This window comes from Echiichthys vipera (genome assembly GCF_963691815.1).
Source record: "Echiichthys vipera genome assembly, chromosome: 6".
NCBI lineage: Eukaryota > Metazoa > Chordata > Actinopteri > Perciformes > Trachinidae > Echiichthys > Echiichthys vipera.
In genome coordinates this window covers 9,582,439-9,604,478 of record NC_139831.1, presented here as the reverse complement: position 1 = coordinate 9,604,478, position 22,040 = coordinate 9,582,439, and the positions used below count along the sequence as shown (strand labels likewise).

At 42.9% G+C, this 22,040-nt stretch overlaps 1 protein-coding gene across 1 annotated transcript; it reads left to right on the top strand.

Moving 5' to 3' along the window:
* The first annotated feature begins 103 nt into the window (after positions 1–103).
* vimr2 (vimentin-related 2) lies at positions 104–20,269 on the top strand. The gene is made up of 10 exons (XM_083915696.1): positions 104–226; positions 538–682; positions 812–970; positions 1,167–1,286; positions 4,618–4,713; positions 7,916–8,047; positions 11,808–11,936; positions 15,255–15,365; positions 15,563–15,687; positions 19,308–20,269. The coding sequence occupies exons 1-10, from the start codon at positions 132–134 to the stop codon at positions 19,348–19,350; spliced, it is 1,155 nt and encodes a 384-aa protein (XP_083771822.1). The 5' UTR covers positions 104–131; the 3' UTR covers positions 19,351–20,269.
* The last annotated feature ends 1,771 nt before the right edge of the window (positions 20,270–22,040 follow it).

The following is a 22,040-nucleotide window of genomic DNA, read 5'->3' as shown; positions in this document are numbered from 1 at the left end:
CTGCTCAGTGGCCGGTGAGAGATCCTTCACCTCAGTGCTACATTCTCATCCCCTGTGAATATAAAACCCCCTAACTGGACCTGCTGCCACTGTTTGCCTGTTGTGTTGTAGCCCAGTGTGAACCCAGAGTCATGGCCGTGCTCAGAGTGTCTTCTTACCGCAAGCTGTTTGAGGATGATGCAGGGACGAGTATGCAGTGTGCAGGGCAGTACCGGGCCTCTGTCAGGTCAGTATGGGTCTCTGGGTAGAGGCTGACTTATAAATTTGGGCTGCATTTACTAAGTTTTTATTATATATATTAGAGACAGACTTGAGTGTTGTTCCACTTAAAAATATGTTGAATTTAAGATGTTTTTGAAACGAATGTTCATGAATCTGGGTGTTGTGATTCTTCAGTCATCACAACGGATTCAGATTTTCCTGAATAGTGTCGACCCATGCTTGAGTGATGAAAGTCATAAGTATCCCTGAAGTTGATCTCTCCTAGCATCCTTCTAAATCCAGTTTAGTCTTTGGTACTCTGTGTCGTCCTCTCAGGGGTGCAGCTGTTGACAAGTGTGACTGTGACAAGTTAGATTTTGTAGCTGCCAAGGTGCTCAACAAGGAGGGTCTGAACCGGTTTGTCCAGGACCGCACCATCATCGCTGCCCTCAATGACCGCCTGATCAGGCTAATTGAACTGGTGAGGACGAACCACTCCCAATGACACATCAGCACTTTATTTTCCCTCTGCTGTGTCATGGCTTTGTACTTGGAAAATAAAGCAGTTAGTCTTGTATGCACCTGTCTGTTCTGTCTCTGTGCCCTTTAGGCCCATTGTTTTGAGGAGGAGAATGAGTCTCTTGAATGTCAGATTGTTGAACTAGAGGAGAAGCTGAACAGTCGACAAGCCTCCTCCAGCGTCACCTCCACTGTGGCCGAGCCTGACTACAGTCTGGATGCAGTGGTGGAAAGACTGCGCAGGGAGAGGGTAGGTGCTGCTGCTGCGGGGTGTGTCTGCTGCATGCTTCTCTGCGTGTGACATTCCTAAATTAGGTTTTCTCATAGACGGTCCATTGCACTTACCATCCCACCCCATCAATTTTACTTCAGTTTGTACAGTGACAGGCAGGAATGATCTATAACCTTGCCATGATCCATCACTGTGGTTGCTGCGTGTCCTGCAGGATGAGATTCTGTGTGACACCGAGGAGCTGCAGAAAGAGCTGGAACATCTGATGAGAGCATACGAGAAGGCTGCACAGCAGAGGATCCTCCTCCAGCAGGGACGACAAGATGTGGCTGAGGTAACAGTTATAAATGCAAAAGCAGAACTTTGGAGCAGTGATGGACCCTGAAGTTCCCAGACCAATTTAGCTTATTTGAGTTATTTTAAGATATCAACTCTATAAATTAAACGAGCTGCGAGCTGAGAGTCATAACCAACAAACAATATCAACTACTTACCAACATTTATAACTGTAAATGTAATGGTTTATTGTTAGGTTAACAAAGGGTCATGGGTTTTTCACTTTACAATAAGCATTAATCCTGAAGCTGTAAATCATAGTTATGATCAGAAGTGCTGCAGTTGACCCGTTCAAACAAGCAGACTGGTGAGATTAGAGATGGTTGTCCTTAATCCTTTATACACTCACCGGCCACTTTATTAGGTGCGCCTGTCCAACTGCTTGTTAACGCACAGTTCTAATCAGCCAATCACATGGCAGCAACTCAATGCATTTAGGCTTGTAGACATGGTGAAGAAGATCTGCTGCAGTTCAAACCGAGCATCAGAACGGGGAAGAAAGGTGATTTAAGTGACTTTGAACGTGCCATGGCTGTTGGTGCCAGAAGGACTGGTCTGAATATTTCAGAAACTGCTGATCTACTGGGATTTTCACGCACAACCATCTCTAGGGTTTACAGAGAATGGTCCCAAAAAGAGAAAATTTCCAGTGAGTAGCAGTTCTGTAGGTGTAAATGCCTTGTTTTAGCGAGAGGTCAGAGAAGAATGGCCAGACTGGTTGGAGCTGATAGAAAGGCAACAGTAACTCAAATATCCACTGGTTCCAACAGAGGAAAGCAGAGGGGGGTAACAGCAGCAGAAGACCACACTGACACTTTATTAAGCACCAGGCGTGCCCAACAAAGTGGCCGGTGAGTGTATGTTCAAGTTCAGAATGGGTATAAATACTTTTAAAAAGGCACTTCAGAAATGTGTCATTCCATGAATTTGGGAAATTTGCGAGAGATGAGATATAAAAGAAACTCTTGCCAAATTTGAAGCAGTGGCAGATATTTATTTTAGTCCTGACTGTGGGACAAGCTCCAAAAACACTGGATCCTACATGTCCCAGTAGCATTTCGTTAGACCCTCCATGGGTGGTAAACTCCCATGTCTTTCAGTCTAAAATAAAACAGTTAATAAAACGTAAATTGAATAATGTGTGGACTCATAAAACTTTTATTCTGGTACTGTGCTGTATGTCGTCAGACCTTTTGTTGTGATAACGTACCTGCAGCACTAGATGGCAGTGTTGTCAAACCCTCTGCCTGCTCCTCCTCCTCCCCTCGACCTCCTGGTGAATCAGCTGAAACTTGCACAGCTGCTCCTCTGTAGCACTACCCAATGGGTGTTGATCACCAGCAGTCACACAGTCTGGGCTGGTGGCCCACTGCAACCTGAGCCACCCCTACACACAAACACACACACACACACACACACACACACACACACACACACACACACACACACACACATGCCAGAGCCCATCTCCTGCCAGGCCAGATGCGAGAGGGAGGCTTTAATTTCTCCCTTACAGATGTAATGCAGGCTGTAATACGGTGCCATAATGTTCCTGCTGGCTCAGTTCTCTGGTTCTGAATTGGAAGCAGCTGCAGGGTGACAAGACTTGGTGGGAAATCGACGGGAGAGGAAGAGCAGAGATGTGGAGGAGAGGAGCGAACACTACATAGCTCAACCCACAGCAAGCTGCACTCCTCTCCACATAATGTTAGACTGACTGATGAAACAAGGCATGTTTGCTTTGTTTTAAAGTATACTTCTAGATATTGTGTTGCTTCTCTGCTGCCGGTTCTGCTCCGTTCTCATGGTCATCGCTTCAGTCATTTTGACATTTTGTTTCAGTTGTTTTGGCTTCTGTAAAACACAGTTGTGCACATGTAGTGAGTTTAACAGCATTTACCAGAATTAAAGTACAATTGCAAAGAAGTGGATGAATGACGAGTGCTCAGTCTGCTTCAAACGTTGTGGTGGGAATAAAAAATGATCACAGAAAAGAAAATGTTCTTCACGCGCTCTTAGGCAGAACAAGGACGGAAGCTATATTAAAAGCCTTTATTCAGTCAGGCATTTCGGTTAAAACGCCTACTGGTTTTGACCTCACAGGGTCCTCATCAGGGCAGAAACTGCTAAAACAATGGATTTTTGGCCCTGAACACTTGTTTTATCAATCAGCATCTTCCTGTGCTCTTTTCCATTGCGTTCAATGGGATGGGGCGCTGTTGGATAAAGGTGATGATGCGTACTTCTCAGCCCCAATCAGGATTCAGCAACATTTGGACCAGAATCTAATGACCGTTGGAGGGTTGTTTGGCACACCCTCACATTTCCGCAGCAGATTGATAACTAACTGATTGTTAGTAAGATTAAACTTCGGCACTATTGTCATTGTTTTTTTCCTTTCGTGGCCCACAGCTTTATTGTTCTGGTTCACTTTCACTGCTCTCATCAGCTTGCTTTTAGAGAAAAATCTCTGATAAACCCACTGTACACTACCCAACGCCAAACAGCTGACTGTCATTAGCTGGTGGAGTGGAGCATTTAGCACCTAAAAGAGCCAGTTATTTTCTTCATGAGTTGTTGGAAACAAAAACTGAGCAAATGGGAGAGTTGATAATGCAAATGGCTGCTAAAGCTCTCCTGGATGCTAAAACATAGGCAACTGTAGCAACGCTTTTGCCAAATGAACTGAAGGTGCTAATGTGTCACCATTGTGTTTAAAGTATGTTGTGCTGCCCCTAAATGGCCAAAAAGACAACTCATGTTACTTTAAAGTTGCACAGAATGTGATTTACAACCAGTTTCGCCCCAGCTGCTGACAGATACTTGAACACAGGCAGCAGCAGGATCAGACTACTTTAACTTACTGCAGTCCATCAAGGACCCTGCCACGCTCCCAGCAAGGCTCCACAACTTCACCACCAAACTCTCTCTGCGTGTGTCCAAATGTAAATGCAGGCACCCACGGTAATTGCATCCAGCACAAATTAATCTGGTTCTTTTAAAAAGAGCAGATGAGCTGAGAACCCCTGCTGGCGGATGGATTGGTGGACAGGGCTTTTGTGTCTAGTTAGCCTCCTTCTGATCTTCCTCCTCCTCCTCCCCCTCTCTCTGCATTGCGGTGTCGACTTGCTGTTCAGTGAAACAGGTGGATGTGCTGACGGTTCTCGAAATGGTTTTTCAGGGTGGAAACAAAGCCTGTTTCTACTTTTCTTCAACCTGTGGTGTGATTTACTGCCCAAACTGCAGTGCTCCTCTCATACACCTGCAGAAATTCAGTTGAACTTCTTTACTTGCAGCTTTGTTCTCTGTTAATTTGATTTTCTTTGCAGGAAGTCGATGCTGTGACAGCAGAGTGTTTGGCGCTGAGGGAGCAAGGGGCTATCTACGAGGAGCAGCTGGCCAACATGGAGGCCCAGCACACGACGGTGAGAGGGAGAGGCGATATATAGCTGCAGTGCGATTGTTTATAGCCATGAAAATGACTCAAAATGTAGCACTTAGGTCAGACGGGAATGTTGGAGAATTGCCCAGACCTCCGGTGACAAACACAGCTGCGATGACCCCACTCACCTTGCTAAAGAGCCAAAAACAGCCCTGACAACAGAAACACAAAATATGTAATCTAGCGCATCATGCAACAAGTCAAAATAAGGCCTTTGTTTAATTTGTTGTGCTCATTTGAGGCCTTGTTTTACTGTCTTAAAGGAATAGTTTGACAATGGGAAATATGCTGTATGTGAAATGATGCTACAGCCAGCAGCCAGTTAGCTGAGCTCAGAGACAAAGAAGAGTCTGAACACAGTGAGGATGAAATGAGAGAATATTTCTACAGCTGTCTTTTGTATTTCAGTTCTCAGGTTTTTCAAAGAAAAGAAACCTGCCAACCTTGCATGCGTGGTGCTGATGTTATTTAAGGGCAAGCTATGGCCCGTTAATCCTTTTCCGATAGTTCATGTTGCAAGTATCCAGCAGAGTACACATGAGTCTGATGTCGTTGTTTTGCGATGTGCAACTGTTAGAAACCCATGCCACCGTCGGTAAAAGGAAAAGATTAGCTCGGAGGCATATGATTCTTGTTACGATTCCAATTTGTTACCAGTTCATATAAGATGCTGGAGATAGGAATGGGAATCGAGAACAGGTTTCAGGTGAGAACCGGTTTTCGATTCCTATCTCTCCGACATTTCATGAATGTTCAGCGCAGCCAAAAAAAACCTGTAATAGGCCATATTTAACAGAGATGGTACAACATTTATCTGTCTGTTCAAGGCAACTGACAGTTGAATGAAGGGCAGCAAACGTCAATATTCAGCATTTCTGTGAACCAGAGACGATTCAAGCCCAACCTGGTTAAAAAAAAGCGTCACAGCGTCAAACACATTTTAGACATGGAGCAAATGCGTACAAATTCAAGTCAATGGAAAGACATAAAGATGATTTCACACAAGTTAAAAATGTTCAAGCTTCTAACTACTGGCTGTTTGGGGTGAATGAACACAACTTGGTTGTCAACTTCACAACTCTTTGCTATCTGTGTCAAAGCCTCCCTCCACTCAAAAATGTTTTTTTCTCCTGTTTCCGTCCTCTAAGATGTCTGACATTGACTATAGTGACTTGTAACTGTGCAAAGTTTGTCACTAGAGAGTTGTTTTAGCAGATGTCTGTGCATTTCAAACGTATCCCAGTCGAACTTTAGTTGGTGCGTCACTAATCCGTAAACCAATCACTGTCTAATATGTGAAACCCTATTCGACGGGGGCGCAACTTCGACACATTGGAAAAGAAAGCTGAAGCCTCCAGCGCAGAGTGGACTTTCAGTACAGAGAGAAAACACACTGCGATCACAGCTGTCAGCCACTGAAAGTTACAGGCTACCAAACAACAGAAACTAATAAAACATGCTAACTACAATTACCATTCTGATACGTCTGCTAGTCGACCATATTAGTAAAAAGAGACTCCTCACCCTAGTCTGACTCTGACTGATGCCGGCTTCAGGACGCCAAAACTATATTTGGCAGCACAGGCTCCGTAAGTCGGCCATCCATCAGCACGGCTCCGCAAGTCGGCCAAAGGGTCCACTTCCCCGCCGCCTCCTGTCTGAAGCCGGGCTCAAACATATAGGCTTATGGCTGAATCTCTCTTAAAAAATCCCATCTTTAACATATACGGTTGCAACCATTTCCAATGCACACCATTACTTATATCACATCCATAAAAAACCCTGATCTCTCCACCTTCTCCAATATTCTCCACCTCGCCAGGAGATGACAGACGCGCCCCAGTATCAGAGCTCGAGGCTGTAAGCAGAGAGAGAGGCAGCTGAAGCAGGACCAACTCCATCACACTGTTTTTCTCTGCAAAGCCGGGCCGCCCGGCGTTTAACACACTCCCTCTGGGACACGCTCGATAACTCGCAGTCCGGGAAATGCAGCTGAATACCAAATGAAAACAGAAGTTCCCTTTGTTTTATTAACTGTTGTTATTATCAGCACTTCCAGATACCCCATATTCCCCTGACAAATCGGCAGCCATGTCGTTATTTAGGTGGAGGGGAAAGGAGAAAAATGTTCGACTGCCACCGCAGCACGGTAACAGTTCATTTTCTCTGTAATGGATGTGGAGCTTTTTTACTGAAGGGGCTGAACATTGGAAGCAAAGACAAGTGTGTTGGGGTCTTTGATGTGTGTGTAAACGGATCAAAATTAACTGTGTGTGTGTGTGTTTGTATTTGTGTAATGTAACTAAGTAGATTCACTGTATTTTAGCACATATTTCAGGTACTTTGTCAGTATTTCCATTTAATGCCACAGTATACTTCTAGTGCACTAAAATACAATTATGTTTTACTTCACCACATGTATCTGACAACTTTAGTAACTATCGATGTCACAAATTAAGATTTTACACAGATAACATAATATGCACATAAGCAAATAAAACCATCCAACAGTGTATATATAATAGATCATATTCCAACTCGGAGTAAAATGTTACGTGCAAAGTAATGCATTAGTAACAATAATCTAATAATACACTACATATTAGGAACCATTCGTCTGAATAACAAGTGCTTTTAATTTCGACACTTTAACTCAACTTTCCATATAATGCTTACATACTTTATCTTAAGTTACATATTCAGATGCTTTACTTGAGTGAAAGTAACAATACCACACTGTAAAAGTCTTCTACTTGTAAAGATAGTACAATATTATCAGCCAAATATACTAAAAAGTGTCCATCCATGAAGTATTCATCATGAATAATGACTTTTCAGTGTTAAGTTGTATTATTGATTTATTTTAAGCAGCATTTTAATTGAACTACTTTAAATAGAGTTTTGATAAGGCATCATTTTATGAAGTGATCACATGTTTTGTATGTAACATCTGAAGTAAAGCTGTCAAATAAATGTAGTGGAGTAAGAACTGCAACAATTTCCTGTGAAATGTAGCGAGGTAGAAGTATAAAGCAGCATAAAATGGGAATACTCAAGAGCAGAACAAATACCTGAAAATTGAACTTAATTACAATACTTTAATACATGTACTTGGTTATATTTGACCACTGAGTGAATGGGTATATGCTTCACTAATGCGTTTTGTATGTGTTTTGTATGAGCAGGCAGTGGAGACTCTTCTGGAGCCAGCTGAAGGGACTACAGGAGCCATGGCAGCCATTGAATTTGGCAGCCCTGACATCACTCGGGCCCTGGATGTAAAGGAATACTACTGCCAGCTGGCTGAGAGCCTCCAGGTACAACACACTGTAGCATGAAACACATAAACATGTCATGAGGTGGAATCCTTTCTGTGCCAGATGCTTTACAGTAGCATGTCTGTGTACAACCGTGGAATCACAACAAGGTTATTTCTGGCTGTGGTTCTCATTGAGCGACACCTACATGCACATAAATGACCTCAGACAGTCATACAGGTCACTAAGAACGTTTACTCAAATACTTAAGTACAATTTTAAGGTAATTGAACTTTACTTCAGTGTTTCACTCCACTACTTCTGCTTCTTCAGATCTGACGGCGACAGATACTTGTAACTCTTCAGATACATGATAATCTTGTAAAATACATTGTTAAAGATTAAACCAGTGTTTTCCAAGTGTTTTAACCTACTGACTCCTCACAAAGAAGCAGTGGTTGGTTGGGCCCTTTGCCACATTTCAAATGTCGATGGTGAGGTCGCCATTTAAATCTAACACAAATCTTTAACGATATTTCCAGAAAATCGGCCAAATTAAATATAAATAAAAGTGTGTCTCCGTCCACTACTGCAGTCCAACGTCAAGGTCGGGACCCAAAATGAGTCGAGAGACGGCATCTCTGTAAACACATATCTGCATATGAATGCAGATGAATAGGTGCATTTCCATTAGGGTAGAATTTGGCCGCTCGGAAAGTTTCAGGGCACGCCCTCTCAAATGGCCGCTCACTCGCCGCGTTTCCATTACAAAAAGAAAGGCCCGAGAGTGGTGGTTAGAGCAGTCACCCCGTGCAAAGAGGCTGATGGTCCTCAAGGCAGCAGCCGCGAGTTCGACTCTGACCTGCAGCCCCTTGCTGCATGTCTCCCCCTCTCTCTCTCACCCCATTTCCTGTCTGTCCTATATAATAAAGGCTTCAAAAACTGCCAAAAAATAATCCTAAATGAACAGAAAAAAATTCTAGGCGCTGTAAAAGTGTTTGTTGACAGTCAGGCTGTGACCCCGCTTGCAGTACGGTGTGTGTGTGTGTATGAGAGGGAGCACGCAGGTCAGAATCCAACCCGGCTGCTGCAGCACTCATTTAACAAGCCTGTGCAAATATGTGCGTGCACAGATCATTTTCTGCGCTGTGTTCTATACCCCACTGGATAAGAGTGTCTACTCTACTTCGCCGTGTTGTTGTGGCATCTGTACTACCACACGTCTCATCTCGGTAAGAGCTACATCCAATCAGGAACCAGGCTTCTCTCAAGGAAGAAAAACGCCCTGTCAGAAGGCAGCTCGAGCGACTCACATGCAAATCAGGGCCGTTTTGGTGAGATAGATCCGCCTCATCCCGGGTATTCGAGCAGAATGGAAACATACCTATAAATAACAAAAAGCCCCGTTTGCTCTCCACACGGACTGTTTACCTGCGTGCAGCCAAAACTCCCGCTTCAGCTATCACATTGTTTTTTAGAAGAACATTTTTTTGGCCTTTCATGCCTTTATTTAGATAGTATGGCTGGAGGTTGACAGGAAATGGGAGAGAGAGAGGAAGCAAAGGGCCGCAGGTCGAACCCCGGCAGCTGCAGTGAGGACTTTTAGCATCTGTGTATGGGACGCCGGCTCATATTATGTTTTCAGAGATAATACCAACTTTTCCACCTGTGTGTTAAACTAGAAAAAGTGTTTTTTAATATATTTTAATTTCCATTTCTCCGTTCAGGTGTGGTCCCCACTGGACTCAACTGTGTATAAAGATTCCCTTATTCTAAAGCTACAACAGTAAAATGCCACTTACCTTTAGATTGTCAGTATCAATAATTAAATAATGTGCTATATGATAATCTATCAGTGACAAGTGCTTTTCACTTTATTGAAACCTTAATTTAAACAGGGAGGGCCATTGAGAGCAAACTGTCTTTTCCAAGGACCCCCTGATTACAGTAGATGCATATCAACAATATAAATATATAGACATTGACAATTATGCAACAAACAGACCAAGGACATCAACATAACCATTTAAAGAAAACATGCATTCACACTCCTGTATTCTTGACAAAAAGGCATTTTGTTTTTGTTATTTCACTTCAGTAGGCTTTTGAATTACTTTTACTGGGAGAATTTTTAAATTGATGTAGTGCTACTTTTAATAAAGTAAAAGAAATTGAGTATTTCTTCCACCATTGTTTGTCGTCCTCATCTTCCTGCTGACCACTGGTCACCTCCTCTCTCTCCGTCTCAGTCAGGTCCAGATGTAAATCTCAGCTTCCACAAATCACACAACGATACCCCCTCTTGTTTTCTTTCCCTCTTAACACAACACCGGGGAAGAACTTGAGAATCAGAGGTGCAGGACCGGACCCCAACAGCGTGTGCGTGCGTGTGTGCGTGCGTGCATGCGTGCGTGCGTGTGTGTTGCAAGCAAAGACGTGCTCTATTGGGGTCAGACTGTAGCTCCGGTGGGTCTGACCCCCTCTGGGGCGAGGATGTCTGCCCGGTTCAAAGGTCAGGGCTGTAATCAGACTGCTGGCCGCCTTCCCAGGCTCCTCAGCAGCACTGTAGTGGACGCTTGTGTGTGGGTCCTTCATTTAGAGGCATGGTTGAAGGTTATCCAGCGTATTTATATATTTGTGTGTCTGTCTAGATGCATAGGTGTGCTTCTTGTTCCCCCAAACCCCATCTCTTCCCTCTCTCTCCCTCCTACTCCGTCTCTTCTCTCTCCAGCTGGACACCGTCCTGTCTGTGCCTGGCCTCCATTACGAGACGCAATTGTCTCGATACTGAAAATGATTGCTATTGGGTTTGAACAGTAATGGTGATTGCTGGCTGACTCCCACACACCTGTGCACCCTCATGTTGCTCATTTCTGCTGCATTTGTTCCATCTAATCAGGAATGTGGTGGACACGAGGAGAGGTTTAACCATCAGCCGGTAGAGTGAGGCTCTGATTGCTCTCTGCTCCCCTGTCAGAGTCAGGTCAGGCGGCAGCATGAAGTGACTGAGGGGGCTGTTAAAAATCGCAATAAGGCATTTTTTCCCCCTAAAATAAAAATCATTGATTTAACCAACTAACTTGAGTCTGCTTTATCAAAATCAAATAATACATCTTAATCAGAGTAGTACACTAAATATTTTTTTGAATTTATGATCGATTCACAATGTAGTAATGACATGTACGTCCAAACCTCTCTCTCTCGTTGACTGTTTCTTCACTGTTTGTGTCCATGTCTGTGGATTTTTGCAATGAGGAGAAAATAGAGTGATGTGATGTGTCTGTTAATCAATCTCCTCCTCCAACAGAGGCACTATCCATTGTTCTGAAACAACAGCTACGTGATAGTCAAATCGTGTATACAATAATATTGTTGTTTTTGCACTTTGATTTTTTTATAAATATAATGTAAATGTATTTTTCTACTGTTTCTGTCCTCCACTTGGACTTTTTATATACTTGGATTTAACTGCAGCAGTTATGTGAGAGACTGCAAACAGATGTTTTGATACAGTTTTGTTATTAAACGTGGTCCCCTATTTCTTCAAAGCATAAAGACTTTTCTCTGTTTTCTGATTTTCCGTTCACCGTAAGGGCATGTGTCACAGTTTTCTTCATGAATTGAAGGCAGCACTGGAGGAGTAATTCGTACACAAATGGTCATTTTGAGGGTGAAGTATTCCTTTTAGACATCGAGTGGCACCGGGGCTGGTCAGAGTGCACTTAACTGCCCAAAATAAAGCACTATCCTCCATAGTCCTGTGCATCTGCAGACTCAAACTGAAAGGTCAGAACTTCTTCCTCTTCCTCTGTCTCTGCAGTACGAGTGTGGTGCAGCCTCCTCCACTGCGGTTCCCCGCGGTGATGGAAAACAACTGGAAGTGGGAGGAGCTGGAGTGTCAGCAGTCAAAGACGTGTCAAAGATGGACATTGGTGAGATGAAGACGCTGGTGAGTAGACTCACTGCTCACTCACTTTTTTCATCGTTTTTTAAGGGTCACGTCACTAAAATGATACCAAAAGTTCCCTACACTAATGCAGATTTTGGATTGGTTTTATTTTGCCAAGATATTGAGATAACCATCATATTTCTGCTCTGCTCACCTCGCACATGTTGTGCAGACATTTGTGTTAAGCAATGATACTCTTATTAGCTTCCTTGCAGATAGTTAGATGAGAAGATTGATACAACTTTCATGTCAGCACGCCAGATATGAATAAAAGGCTAAAACACAAAGACTAGAAACGGGGGAAACAACAAACGTCGCTCAAATCAAAGCTAACAAAATCAGCCTACCAGCTCCTCTAAAGTTCACTAAATAACACGTTAAATGGCGTTTGTTTAATCCGTACAAAACTAAATGTAAAAACAATACATTGTAGTTTAAGAGGGGTTATTTGTTGTTGTATTTCTTGACTGGGTGCAGTCACTTCCTGAAGTTCAGTCACCTGTTTTCCCCTATTTGCTGTCTTTATGCTAAGCTAAAGAGGTTGTAGCTACACATTTACTGTACAGACATGAAAGGGGTATCAATCTTCTCCTTTTAGCTTTTGGTAAGAAAACGAATAAGTGAATATTACCAAAATGTTGTACTACCGCTTTAAGCATAGTCCTCATGAAAATTGTTGACTGTGTGTTGCAAGGATTATACAGAGCAATGGGGACATTGTAGTTTAAAGTATAAATCTCATAAATTGATGCTTACACACAAACTGTCTGCATGGCTGTAAGAGATGAGCTTAAGTATCACATTTACACATCATTTAAATCCTTCAGTTACCGCCTACTGATTCAGATCTTCCCATAACACGTTTCCCACCTCTTTACTGACAAAGCAGAGAGGAGTCTTACAACCCACAACCGGCTTTGCGTCGGCCATCAGCTCCTAAATCAGACATAATGGTGAAAATGGATGGTTTCCCACAGCAGGCGAAGGGAGTGGAGAGCAGCTGAGTGACAGCAGAGCAACAGTGTGGGAGATCCTGCTGACCAGAGTGTTTACTCTGCGGACACTTTCAGCAGGAGATGTGAAGGGCTGGGCTTCAGCTCAGACAGGATTTATTGCCCTCTGAGTCCTCAGTTATTAAGTACAGTCTTTCAGAGCGTCTGCAGCATCATAAACGTCTTAAAACTTGACACACACACACTGACTGGAGACTTCCTCTGCAAATGGAAGAGAGGAAATAAACCTTCATCGGATATTTCTCATCCAGCCAGCAGGAAAATGAAAGCTAGGGGGCTTTGAATGAAACGGCAAAGTGAAGCATCAATAAAGAGATGAAACAGGAAATTATGCCCCTGGTAAAATTGTCAGGTGACTCCAGAAACTACCTCCTCTTTCTTCACATTAGTCTCCTTAACATCCATCAGTGGTCAGACCACAGCTGACACCTAACCACATCTGTAAACATGGTGGTTTGGTTCTCATTATGTGGCTGTAGCTCTACCTCCAGCTCTTTAAATAAACAGCGAGCCTCTGTAACCACCGCAGGACTCTCTCCCGACATCATCTACTTTTCTCTGATATGCAGCACACAATCCCCAGCTCTGCTCAATCCAGCCTGACGGATGAACAGCACGGCTTGATCTGCTCTGTTTCCTCTCTCGCCTGTGATGGATGCCTCAGGTCTGATTTCTCACTGAGACACAACATGGCCAAACAAACAGATTGCAGTGAAATCAGCCCTGACGCAGAAATGTATATAATAGAGCATGCACTGATGGGGTTGTACGCCACTTCTCACATACGCACACGGCCCAGACCCCACTCATCATGCCAGCGAGAACAGAGGAGTGTGCGAGTAAGTGACTCCACCAGGTTTGGGAGTCATCATCAGCCTGTGAGTTGTAACCTGGGTCTTCCTCTGCTCACATGATCCCGCTGAAAGACGAGCACGACCGCCTGGATCCCCATCTGGCTGTGACAGCTAATTGTTGAACTTGTGTGATTGCTGTAATTACTCACAGTGGGACACCGCAGCCTGACAGAAGTGTTTGTGGTAGAAGTAAAGGAACCTGTTTTATCTGTGTAGGTCAGGTTGATTGGCAGTTAAGTTAAGGTTCGTTCAAGCTCGGGTTCTATTCATTTTTTTTATCAAAAATGTATCAAATTACTGTGTAATGTGATTGCATGTGGTGACCAACCCACAGAGAATGATCCCATCTCTGTTTTAGCCTCAGTTGGTTTTCATAAATTCTTCCCTTATTATCCCGGATTCAAGCAATGGTCAGGAGCTGTTAGCAAGCAGGACGTAATCGTATCGCACATGAAATTGTCTACTAATGCGTTCATCGATAGTATGTAGTATGAAACTTTTAAGTTGAACTATTTTGCAGTATGCTAGGGCAGGCTTAGCCAGTTTCTGGTTTTGAAAAGCTGCATTGTTTGGAAAGCATTGTGGGACACAGTATTTGAGTTAGACTGATCTGATATATACAGGGGATTTATTCAGAATCAGTACGATATCTGATTTAGTTTTTTAGCGTACAAAATGCTACATTTTGGCCGAATCAGTACGTTCTTTTTATATATTAGTCTACATGAGCTTTGACTTAAATGCTGACGTCAACATGCTACCATGACAGTTCTAACATGCTAATATTAAGTGGGCATGTTTACTATCTTGGTTTAGCGTGTTAGCATGCTAACATAGCACAAAGCACACAAAGCCGATGGGAATGACATCAGTTTTGCAGGTATTTTGTCATAAACTAAAATATTGGACCAATTCAAATTTTGACCTGAAGATTGCTTAAGATGAAAACGTGTGGATCACCAAAGTGATTTAAATTTAACCTCAGGAGGACATGAATGGACCAAATTTCACGGCACTTCACTTCAGTTACTGAGATATTTCACCTTAAAACCACAAAAGCCAACCTTGAGTGGTGACACTGGAAAACCAAAGTCAGTCGGAGGTATCAACTGGAAACAAACTGGACTAAAACAGTGAACGGCCGACATTTATAAAGCCTCTATAAACAAACAACAAACGGCAGACGGACAAAGTTAGTGATTACTGAAGAAGAAATCACCCAGCAGCTAAAAACCCAGATATATTTCTCAGTAGTTGGCGAGACCAAAACAGAGCTAAGAGGAGTAAATATGGGATCTGCGGTTCACAAACACGACACGACCATGAAGGGAACATCGAGACAAAGCATCATTGTAGTTTTATTGACAAGATAATTAAGTAGACATCTTTTATTTGTGAGTATATTTTAAATGAATAACATTTGCTGTATGTCGTTGTCTGTATTTCTGTAGATTTCAGAGCTACAAAAGGAGCTCGCCGAGCTGGAGAAGTGTAACGAGGAGCTGGAGGACGAGGTCGAGATGAAGGCGGCTGCATACATGGACCAGATTGCTGAGTTGGAGGTCTGAGAGTGGACTGATTAACGCAATCAAAGGCTGTAGAGGACCAGTGGTTAGGACTAATTCTGTCATTTAATCTTACCCTCTAATCCCACGTGTGTGTGTGTGTGTCCGTGTGTGCGTCCGTGTGTGCGTCCGTGTGTGCGTCCGTGTGTGTGTCCGTGTGTGTGTGTCCGTGTGTGTGTCCGTGTGTTATTCAGTGTACTATAGATGAAATGCGACACCAGGAGGCCGACTTCCAAGTGCAGATGAAGGAGCAGTGTGAAGACTACAAAGAGCTGCTCAGTGAGAAGATGGCCAGAGACATGGAAATTGCTGCCTACAGGTCAGACAGTCTGGTTGAATAAATGCTGTTTTTATCTGTTGGTGTAAAAGCTCGGAATAGTAAATGTTGATTATAATCGGTTACAGTGAAAATGGCTTATAAATATTTACCAGGGATTGTTTTATTTGATTATTGTTTGTAGAGTCCCAGTTAACTTTTAGTAATGCAGTTACTAGTCATCATTAGAGATGATGATGAAAATGATGATGAAATCTATTTATTTGCCTTTTTAAGTTAATATCTATCAAAGAGTGAGTTAAAACAATGGTGATTGATCACATGACCCATTAATGAAACCATTTATTGCCTTTGTCTATGGCGACATTACCGCCATAGATGTTAATACGCCGCCATGTTAGTGACGCTGCTGACAGCGGTTGGTCTGCAGTGTTCACTTGTAATCGTAAATCAGGTGTTTCCAACTTGAGTCAGGTTTGTACTAAGGGTAGAAGTGTAATAGGAACATGTGTGTATATGGATTTAAGAGGGGAACATATGGGGGTCGGACTGGAAGGTGGTGAGTACAGAGGTGAATGTGTTTGCAAAAGAGCTAAACATAAATGAATAAAAAGTCAACAGACATAGGGACCATGAATGTGACAAAATGACTCACCTGCAGTTACACCTCACTGTCAAAGAGGCCGCTAGAAACAACGTAACTCAGTTCTTCTGGAGTACAACTTTAATACACACGAAACAAAAACTTGAACATTAAACATTATGATTGAAAAATGTATATGAGGAATGTAGCTATAAAAAAAACAAACAATAAAAGGCCTTTTAAATAGACTGAATTGGTTCACAACATATTTTGCTTTAGTCCCGTCCATGGCGCTGATTGGCTAATCGTTAGCCCCGCCGCAGTGCTCAGTGACTCGAATGTTTTTTTTTCATTGTTCATAAACTGCTGTTTCTCTGGAGTTGATAGATTCAAGGTTTGTATACAAAAGTGTCTGGGAAGATATTTTTGATCTTTCATTGCAATAATTACATCTTAGCATAAGACTTAATACGTTACAACGGACCATTATGGACTTTCTCAGCTCTCTTAGCTGCTGTGCTCTTACAGTGGTCATCCGTCCCTTCCCAACTCTCATTCCCCTCTTAAATAGAGCTGCAGGTTGTTATTTTTAAATGAGACCCATCACATTTTTAAGCACACTTTATGTCATCATGTTACAATTATACCAGAGAAGAAAAGAAGACTTTGGGACAGTTGACTGTGAACCCGCGCTGTGGGGCAGAGAGTGACAGCCATGTCTGCTGGAGAACATGGAGGAGTTCATTCCAACAAAAACACGGCACCAGGTGGTTTCACTGAATAATTTGTCTTCGCCTGTTGAAGATGTCATAAAGTCAGCCGCCGTTTCTGATTGCAATTAAAATCTAAAGCGTCGGCTCCCTCCCTGACATGTATTGTAGATTCCCATCTCTGCGGTTGGGGGTCAAATGAAAATAGACGTCCCCTACGGTGCCACACATTATTTAAATCTGTCAAGGAGAATGAACTGTTCGGGGCAAAGCACATAATAAGCCTGGATTGATTTCATTAGATTTAAATTAACTCGATGCTCTGTGTGACATTCTTTACGTACCGCAAAATCACATATCACACGAGAAATCAAATGTTTCCGTCTTCACCGTGTTTCTTCAACATCAACAAAAAGTTTCTGAGCAGGCCCCTCAGTGAAGGACACAAGGAGTATTCCCACAAAATCCTATGTTTAAGTCATATACCGTCTCATATAATGTCACCCGGACATCCGCATTGTCCATTCTAAGATATTTTTGCAAACAAAGGGCTGACATCATTGGCCAACCGGGGTAAGAGGAAACAGCTCTTGCATATGATGCCATTTCCTGCACGTGACCTTGAAGACGTTTCATGTCACTCCGTCCCTCCACTGAGGTTGTTTAACCATCTGCCATCCTGGTATGTGGACTGACGCACTTCAACCAACTCATCCTGCTGCCACGGACTTCCTCCCGGTCCCTCCATCGCCGATCCGACTGCATCTAACCCCCAGGGGGCCCTGTTGCAGACTTGAGCTCAGACCCTCACAACGTCTCATTAGAATGGGCAAAGAGGACCTCACACTGTCAGCGCCGTGTGCTGGGCCGCTGCCAGCTCTTCTCCACGCCAGCCTGTTAATGTCAACCCTCCCCTTTACACACATTTCCAAATTCGCCGCATTTTTAATTCCCTCACGTTACCCAACAGACTGTCCCAAAGACATTTAAAGCGCAGGAAAGGCACACAGTTCAAGCCAACTTTTTTTCTTTCCTTTTTTTATTTACTTGATGTTTTTTCATCCGTGATTAAAACCATGAATAAGGAATGAAAATGGTGGTTGTTTATTCGCTCTGCGCCGTGGCAAACTGTCTGCACAACAGACCCTAATGACCCCAGGCTGCCATTACCGTGTGGCTTATCGCCTGTGAAAGCATCTCAGAGCAGTTTAGGCAGATGCTCACTGCTAATGTGAACCATATTACACTGTAATTCATTCTGCTGTTCATGTGCTGCTGCATGACTCAGCAACAAGTAGCTCGACGAGGGACAAGATGCTTTTTAGTTAAGTGCAGTGGGTGACTACTGCAGGTCCTATCTTAGAGCTGCTATAATCAATATTTTTATATTAACAATGAATCAAATGACTCCCCTCAGCACTCTTGAGCTTAATATCGTCTTTCACTTCATTGTTTTGTTCTTCTGGCCCGTTATTGTTTGGGATCGCTCTCGTCTCTCTTGATTCCAGATGTAGCAGGCAGCTGTTTTCAGTGAAATAGCTTTTAAAAACCCACCGTGTGCTTCCTGCTCCGCATCAAACAGCAGACAGACACAGTTAGCAACTAGCTTGGGAACATAGTGGAGCATTTAGCAGCCGAAGAGCCAAATATTTCCCTCAGGAGCTGGTAGAGGCCAAGAACAGAGTTAAAAAAGATAGTAAATAATGGACTTGACATCCAATGATAGTATTGCTCTTTGTCTGCGGGATGTGTAAATATCAGGGTTCGTACGGGTGCTTGAAATCAAAATGCTTGAATTTTAATGTTGTGTTTTCAAGGTTTGAAAAGTGCTTGAATTTTGGATAAAGTGCTTGAAAATGTTTGAAATTGTATCCGCATTTCTTTCACAAGTTTAATCTAATTTCTTATCCTGCTGGTGTTACGGGACACAATTTTAGTTGTTTATAGCGTAATACCGTCTCTTTTAACGTGATTAAAAAAGGTGAAATAATCAATTTCAATATGTATGTATTCCTAGAAATATGTTACTTACAACAGCTGTAAGTTGCTGGAAAATCTTGAAAATGGAGTGAAAAACAAGTGGTTGTATTTGCCCTTGGAAAAGTTGTACGAACCTTGATATAAGCATGTTTGCTAACAAGTAGGTCTTATCAGTTTTATAAAGGAGGTGATATGTTAATGAGTTTACAGCTCATTCCTGCAGTAAAACACATATCGTTGTTATGCATCTTACTTTTGGCAACCAAATAAAACTTTTTTCTCCCGTCCCTCACTTTGGGAAAGACCGATCCAGGCTCAATAAATTGCAACGTTTTGCCTGCGAGTGTTTCACTGTGGTCACCTGTACTTTGTGTGTTTCTCTGGTTCAGGAGTCTGGTGGAGGAAGAGGAGGAGAGGCTGTGCGACCTGTGACTTGAGGATGCAGAGTCAGACTCGAACCCCCGCCCCCACACATGGATTAGAAAACAGACCAAAGAGAAACATGTAAAACGCAGCGACTAGGATGAAGCTTGAGGTACAAATGCAGCAATTAAACAGAACTTATCATAACAGATTCATGCCGTCTGGAGGCCTAAGCCGGGCCATTGATAACCGGTCGCTGGCAGATGACCCCGAGACTCGAAGAAAGATGGAGCTGTCTAAAAGAGGTGGGAGGATGGTGGGCTGTGCGATGAGTGTGTATCCATTCAGTGTCTGGCAGGGATATTTCCTTAAGTGGGTTTTATCTCCACCGGCTCACTGATGTCATTCATAAATGTTCTGTCCCCTCTCTGTTGAGTCCCGCACAGATACACACAAGTTAAACTTTGCGGCTATGTGAGGTCACCCCCCACCCCCCCATGATACCACCTCATCCATCACTCAAACTTTGTCTGATTACCAGCTCTTAACCCTTGACCCCTTCTTTGTTAACCAACATATTGACAGCTCGCCCGTTTTGTAACTATAAGCATCCCACCTTCCCCTTTTTGCTTTTACAGTCATGCATTCGTGTTTTGTTTTTATAACTTGACAGTCAAGTGAGCAGTGTGCTGTTTGCTTTTCAAATGGTTCATGAAGTTGTTGTTTTTTCTGCCTCTCGTACAAAATGAGCACCTGGATGTTTCTACAAGGAAAGCCGGAGTGATTCATCATCTCTCCTTTGAAAAGCCATGTCCCAATTTGCTGTCGTTTTCAGAAATAAGCATTCGGTAATAAATTCTTCTGTAATCTTTTCCTTCGTTTCTACATGACTTCCAAGCTGTCTGCGATAAATCATTTTTGGTTCCCGCATCTGCATCAAAATGTGCTTCAGATTTAAATTAAACAAAACGAGTTGCTTGAGAGATCACCTCATGCTGTGTGATTTCTTTGGTGAAAATCTCTGTTTTAATGCGAACTGCTCGGCCTTAAGAATGTAAAAGTACGCAGAGAGCACACAGTGATTTATGTCCTGGGATCCTTTTTTCATTCATCTTCGTGTTCAGCGTGAGTTTTGAACATTCCCAGATATTAACCGTCTCTAAGGCTTGTTAGCTCTGCCATAAAGATGAAAAATGCTGCTAATAACGGATCAGATCAGACTAGCCACACTCTGTGAACTTGTGGTGATGAGGAGTTACTCTCTGTAATAATTGAGTTCAGTGTCTGGAGAAAAGGCTGGGAGTGGGTGGATACGGTGACTTGTTTAATTGTCCCGACATGAAACATGGCCGGCTCAGGAGGAAGCGGCCATGTCTGTTTCTCAGGGCCGCAGAGCTCGAATCAAGACCTCAGAGGAGATGAGGTTGAAGATGTTGTTTTCCCTCAGTGCTTCTTTCTATATCCCTCAAATAAAAAGCCAATGAGCCATCCAGTGTTCCTGATCTCATGGGACTGCTCTGTCTCCGGCTCGTGGTAAATATGAAAATATCTGAGAAAACTGTCTTCCTCTAAGAGTTGTGTTTTCTCACTTTTATCTTCTCTGCTCTGCCTCTTGGGGAAAGATGGTTGACTGTATGGAAATCAAGGAAACAGACCGGACCAGAATAGTAAAATTTAGACTTTCAGGAAATTCATCATCTATCCCTTTCTTGTCGAAGTGCTTCCATACAGGAAAAGGGAGCATTGCACGCCTGTATTCTGACAGCTGTGCAAGAGACTAAATGATTAGTCCAACTAGCAAAAGTTAACCCCTGCACAGAAGACGAACCAGTGCTAGTGACCAATAAAATAAACCTCTTATACTATCTGGGAAATGGTGCAGGAAAATAAAAATAGGTTTTAGGCCCATTCAGTTGTATATTTGTGAGAGAACAAAATATGATCAACAATGAATATCTCAAAACAACATGTCATGCACGTAAAGACATTTATTATCACTTCACATAAGTAATATCGCAGCAAATTATTCTATGAATAGTAAGAAAAATGATCGTATTTTTTAAATGTTTTTGTTCCCAATCACTTCCACAGGCCCACTCGTCTAGTCAACCAGTGATATGACTCTGGTTCACCCGCTTTTAAAGTGTAATTACGTCCTTATTCCGTATAATAAGCCATCGAGACAATTTAGAGAGTCCACATTGGCAGTGGAGGGCTAATGAGATAGCACCAACAATGTAGTTAGTGAACACAGAGTTTATTAAAAGAGTGTTTTGAAAAACTTACCTACTGGCCCAGCTCCTCTCATAGTAAAGTCCATTCAAGTCGATTACCAAAGTCAATCCAAAAGGAAGGAGCCCATTTATGCTTCGATTAATGTGTAATGACTCTTCTCACGCTACTGCAGAGGTTTGGTGTTATTTTGAGCAGTATAAGCGGTTAAAAAAGCTGTTTTAATGCCTTCACTGTACTGCCCCGAGCTGTTAACGACTCTACCTGATTTCTCTGTGAATCGTTCACACTCACACTCGATTGCTTATTTGATGTATTTATACGACCATGGGATAATTTTACACAGGAATTACCCTTTAAGACGTCCGCAGCCCCGCTGGTCCCTTCATGGTGAGTCACAGAAATCAGTTTGGTGTCTGATGCCGTCGATGAGGAGCAGGTAGACCGCACCTTCACTTCTTCAGCCTTCGTAGGCATTTGCACCGGGTTGAGTCTGCGTGGTCCCGTTGTGTGTGACCTCCACAGCA

Excerpts from the sequence above, each read along its gene's own strand:
- vimr2 (XM_083915696.1), top strand. The coding sequence starts at position 132 with ATGGCCGTGCTCAGAGTGTCTTCTTACCGCAAGCTGTTTGAGGATGAT. Across the intron at positions 227-537 it reads CAGTACCGGGCCTCTGTCAG|GGGTGCAGCTGTTGACAAGT; the intron begins GTCAGTATGGGT and ends TCGTCCTCTCAG. Across the intron at positions 1,287-4,617 it reads GACGACAAGATGTGGCTGAG|GAAGTCGATGCTGTGACAGC; the intron begins GTAACAGTTATA and ends TTTTCTTTGCAG.